Raw genomic sequence first — 5584 nt, 5'->3', positions numbered from 1 at the left:
TATTCATTGTGCTTAAGGGATTTTGTTGTATCTAGGACGAAAAGTTACTATATTTGGCATTAAAGCTTCCCCCTTGTCTAGGCTTGCAAGGTGTAGGACAAGTTCTTCCGCTTCCCTTTGAGTTATGTTCGTAGATATATGGGCAGCATTTGAATCATGCGTAAACTACACCCAACCCAGGGTGCGGGGATTTTAATTTGGGTCGCCTGTCCAGTGAGCGATGATGCGCGGCGGTGATAATCTGTTTCACGGGATAGCTGCCAGATCCATGGCAATCTATGGCTCCTAACGGAGGTTATTTAAAAGATCGAGAAGTCCGATAAATAAGATAAAGAAAGAGAAGTTCATTGAGAAAGACTGTTGATTGGAAATGATGTTTCTTCAGGAAGCTGCTAACCTTCCGTACTTGAATTGCGTCGCTTGTACCTAAGGTTATATTCTTATAATCTGCTTGTAAGCACACATCAGTGTATTTGGTCGTTCTTAATCGCTATCATCCTAATTGGTATCTTACTCTTCATGAGAATTGGCGTCGAATTAGATGTATGTTAGTCCTGATCATTTTGGAGTAGTGATCGTAAATAAATAATTCGCTCGTTTAAAACTGCTCTTTTGGTAATAGGACAGCCAGGAATGTGTGCTCTTGAGAGTCGTTTCTCGACCTCATGGGCATTCAAATGTCACCATGGACTAAAAGGTCGTGAACCACAAGATTGATCTGGAGGTTAGGTTAGGTCTGCTACTGCCTTCTCATCGCGTCGGCACATTGATCTGAGTCTAGAACACCGCAAACTCCTAAGTCTTTTAGACCCAAACACATGACCCAGAATTCATATAGAGCGAGACTGGGATCTTTATTTTAACAGCAGAATCCGGGATCAATCGCCCAAGATGTCAGAAGATGCGTCAAAAGAGCAACAGCCACAACCGTCACCTATAGAAGACAAAAACAGCCAAGATTTAGTTGACGATGACACGCTCTTCACAGAAGATGATGCTGAAAGGCTAGGCACGCTTATTGAAGCTGTTGCGACCGCACCGTACAAATTTGGCAATCATGTCGAATTGCTTAAGCTACTTAAGAAGGCTGGCCCGGGAGCTCTCGATGACGAGTTACGTGATGCGCGACAGCGAATGGCTGGGTTCTTTCTCATGGACGAACAGTTTTGGCACGAATGGATTGACGACGAGACAAGAGCACGCGAAGAAAAGGCAAATATGAGTGGAGGGCTGTACGATGACGAAGATACTATTAAGATGCTGGAACTCCATGCGCGAAGCGTCATTGACTTATTATCGGTGCCTTTATGGAAACGATACGTGGAATTCATAATGAATGAACACGAAAGAGAGAAGAAGGAAGGGAAGGCCGCAGAGCTGAGTATGTTTGAGAAAGGTACGTTAGAAAGTGTTTTGGTTGATGCCGTGAACGCGACCGGGTATTCGATTCCTGATGTGAGTTAAACTAGTTTAGTGAGATCTCTGGCAGGAGACATTCTAATATTGCTAATAGAGCCATGAACTATGGAACATATACCGAGACCTGAAATTACGGGATCTGCAAGCTAATCCAACTCCCGATAACATCGCGCTCTTGAAACGATACTACCTGGCCCGATTCAAAGTTCCACATGCGACAATTGACCAAACTTTCGCAGACTTCTCATCTTTCATCACACAACATGAGAACCAAATATATGAAAAGGAACTAATTGCAGCCAATAAGGTAGTCTCTGATACAAGGAAACTACTCGCAGAATTTCAACCGTACGAAGATTACCTTGCAACAGCTCCGAATGACGTTAATGTGTGGGCTCAATATATCGACGTTGCGGTCAACCGTCCAAAGAAGCAATTCTATCCCGAGATTCCCAGAGTGCTATATGAGCGCGCGATCAAGTGTTCCGCGACAGTCCCGGCCATCTGGGATAACTACACGTTGTATCTCCTCGACCAAAACTTTCCATTCACGACAATCGATGCAGTTTTGGAGCGTGCAGTCAAAGCGTGCCCAAAATCAGGAATCTTATGGGCACACCTGATACGCACACGTGAGCGCTTTAAGTCAACTTCTGAATTAATTGAGGAAACAAAAGACCGTGCTTTCGCGACCGGCTTGTTGAGCGCGAATGCAGATGAATACAGTACGGCCGCGGCGGCATGGATCTCTTATCTTCGTCGGAAATACGCCGCTGGTCTAGATGAGCGTGAAAGGAGTCTGATGCTGGGTGAACAAGTTGAGGCGGCCATGGCCGATTTTGAGCAGACGTTCCCAAGCAAGAATCGGAAGGACCAGACGTATGTTCTGCCGAGGATGTACATTACAGTTTTGACGCAGCAAGGTGAGATCGCCAAGGCTAGGCAGCAATGGCAGGACCTATCCAGGAAACACGCACGGGAAGCAGTCTTCTGGCTTCGGTGGTTTGATTGGGAGAAGAGTGTGTCTCTGGGAAGCGGGGACGTGCTCACGCCTGCGGGAGTTCTGGAGTCAGCTGTCGGGATTAAAAGTTTAGACTCGCCGGAGCGAATATGCGAAGCATTGCTAGAATTTGAGCGGGATCATGGATCTGCGTTTTCAATGGAAAAAGCTGAGATCAAAGTCAAGAAACTGATGAGGGCTGTGCAGCGACGGCGGGCTATTGAAGCCGCTCAGGACCAGCAACAGCCGGAGCGCTCTAAGAAAGAAGATAAGGCTACAAACGGCGAGGCCGACTTCGTAGCACCTGTTGCAGGTAACTCTGATACGAACGATGAGAGCAAGACATCAAAGCGGAAGGAACAAGATGACGAGCTAGAGAAAGCAAATCCTAAGAAAGCCAAGACGTCGTCAGAAATTACGGCGCGGGCCAGAGATCGTGAACATAGTACTGTCATTGTCGAAGGTCTAGGGAGGGAAGTCACTGAACAGAAAGTGGCCAATTTCTTCAAAGATGTAAGTAGTGTTCTGTTGCTTGCGCTAGGACAAGGGATACTAATGTGGATAAGTGTGGCGAGATAAAGAGTCTGAAGCTTGTAACCAACGACGCGTTAGCTACTGCGACCATAGAATTCGAAACTGCAGAAGACGTGCTCGCTGCCCAGACCCGCGATCAAAAGACATTGGATGGGCATACTATTAGTGTCCGCGTGGGGGTGGAGACCACGCTCTGGATTACGAATTTTCCGTCTGCCGCAGATGAGGAGTATATTCGGTCGATCTTCGCGCCGTTTGGGGAAATTGTCGACATCAGGTTTCCGTCACTCACGGTTAACAATAAACGGCGATTTTGTTATTTACAGTATAAACGGCCAGAGGAAGCGCATGCCGCTCAGCAGGCACTTGACGGCTCGCCCGCACCACCGATCTCGTCGACTGATGCAGAGCACAAAACCAAGGCACGGAAACTAGTCGTCAAAATCAGTGACCCGTCACAGAAACATCATCGTCAGGGTGCTGTATACGAAGGTCGCGAACTGTTCATCCGGAACATTCCTATCTCGATAAAGGAACCTGAAATTCACAAAATGTTTGAGAAATACGGTCCTCTTGAGCGCGTGCATTTGCCCAGCAAAGACGAGTTGTTTCATACACACCAAGGTTTCGGATTCGTCTCGTTTGAGAGCGTGGAAGATGCGAAGAAAGCACTGGAATTGGATTTGACGAAGGCTGGAGATCGGGTATTAAGTGTTACTGTTGCAGAGGCGAGAACCGGGGCGGGAGGCCGCGGCGGGCGGGGTGGTTTTGGTGGTCCCGGACGAGGAAGAGGACGGGAACGAGTTGGTAGTGACGGTGCGAATCGAGCTGATCACCGAGCGAGGAGGATTTAAAACTTATTTTTGTATAATACAATCTACGGTAGCTGTTGGTATTTGTAGTTGCGCTGAACAGAAACCGAAAACTAGATTTCACTTTCATCCTACCCTTGAACATTACGTCTAGCTATTTCACCCCAAATTTACCGACTTTTTCCCTAACCTATCTGACACAACCATTTTGTAAATAATTTTCAGTACCCGTTCGTACCTGCTGGAATTTCTAAAAAAGATCCTTTTTCCAAGGCAGACTGGTCAACAACTTTGTATATTCGTTTAGCCGACTACTTAGTTTGAAACTAGACGAAAAAAGCACATACTAATGAACCGCGTCATGAGCAACAACGTTTTATAGTGCATTTTGGCAACCCCTTGAAATAATTAAAGCTACCATTGACTCTTCAGTATAATTCCTTATTCCATGCTTCGCGCTATATCCCTGAGCTGGTCCTCGCAGGAACTATCATGTTGCTGCTTGGCACAAGGTATTCCATTCATATCAAGATGGCTCCTCTCTGCCAGACATAGTATACCGCAAGTTCGAACCGTAGTTGAATCTTGGCCTCCCGTATCTTTTCTTCTCCTGATTGTACATGGAGTCCAAGTCCCTCAAAAACGATCAAGTCCGGGCGTCATCAAGCCAGTGCTACCGTCCTCTGCAGCTTCACATAGCCTGGGTTTGACTGACTTGCCAGCCTAAACATCACTTCGCTTGAGATTTCCTTTGCGTTGGGTTTACCGATTCTCCTACTGAGAGCTAAGCACTGAAGCTCAGGTAACGTGACGCTCAGGCGAAGTCCCCTGACTACAAGCTTTCCAAGTAGGAAGGGGTGGACAAGTAACTCAGTAGTCGACTTTCCTTCTCGAGGAAGTCGCTGTAGCATCGACAAAAGGAATGACGCAAGTTGCTATGTATTTTCAACGCCGAAGTCAGCTGGCAGCCTCTTACTCAGATAAGTAGTAAAATAATGATCGTTGTCGATCTGATGTAAAAATATTTCGTGCATTTCGTTAATCTGCTCGCCATTCATGCCAAAAGTCTCAACAGGAAAGAGAGACTCGTTTGTGGTAATTCAAAGGATTAGATGATTAAAACTGCTGGGGTTTTAAAAGGAAAACATACTAAGCAGCCCAAAGTCCAAATGTCTATACTAGCATCCCAGGTGTCTCCGCGAATTAACTCAGGTGCGCGTAGAGCCGCTGGTATTACTGGGCGCTGATCATACTGTCCGCTGTAGATAGCTATTATGGTGTTCAGTGCTCAACAATTGGATGTCAGGTAAACTCAGCGTTACCTCCACCCATATCTCCAATTTTAACCAAGAGTGTAGAGAAGTCTGCATCGTCCAGCATCCCACGAGGTTTTTGTGAGGGCATCAGATATCGCGGGGCACTATCATCGGCCTCGACACCTTGGAGCCACTTGACGGACTGTATTCAGGGGGTGGCAGCGAGATACCTCCGGACGTAGTACCGACAACTGAGAACATGATATTAGCTAGCTGCAGATCTATAGGCATGTTAGCAATTGCCGTCTACATTCGTTCCATCTCCTCGAAATGCAAGTATACCGCTGTGAATGATGCCTCGCATATGTAGAAATTCCAAGCCTAATAGAATTTGCTTATAGATAGTTCTAACCTAGCTTACTTGGCGCGGTTTCTCTCGGATAGTCATCGCTTCGCCGTCAGACATCAATAATTTGCGATCTCACCCGATAATACTACTGGACATCCATTTCCATGTCGGAGCTGTAAACGTTCTGCGTAGTTCTGAGATCATTTAGGCTGTG

At 46.5% G+C, this 5584-nt stretch overlaps 1 protein-coding gene across 1 annotated transcript; it reads left to right on the top strand.

Annotated features, from left to right (window-relative positions):
• Nucleotides 1-891: 891 nt before the first annotated feature.
• Nucleotides 892-4010, top strand: V1508DRAFT_447244 (uncharacterized protein; the record flags this gene model as incomplete). Its single annotated transcript, XM_066942445.1, has 3 exons — nt 892-1455; nt 1514-2932; nt 2986-4010. The coding sequence occupies 3 exons, from the start codon at nt 892-894 to the stop codon at nt 3805-3807; spliced, it is 2805 nt and encodes a 934-aa protein (XP_066791978.1). The 3' UTR covers nt 3808-4010.
• Nucleotides 4011-5584: the final 1574 nt, after the last annotated feature.

Source organism: Lipomyces doorenjongii, assembly GCF_038497915.1.
Source record: "Lipomyces doorenjongii strain NRRL Y-27504 unplaced genomic scaffold V1508scaffold_224, whole genome shotgun sequence".
Lineage (NCBI taxonomy): Eukaryota > Fungi > Ascomycota > Lipomycetes > Lipomycetales > Lipomycetaceae > Lipomyces > Lipomyces doorenjongii.
The sequence above is the reverse complement of the archived record's forward strand: the minus strand, read 5'-3'. Positions and strand labels throughout refer to the sequence as shown.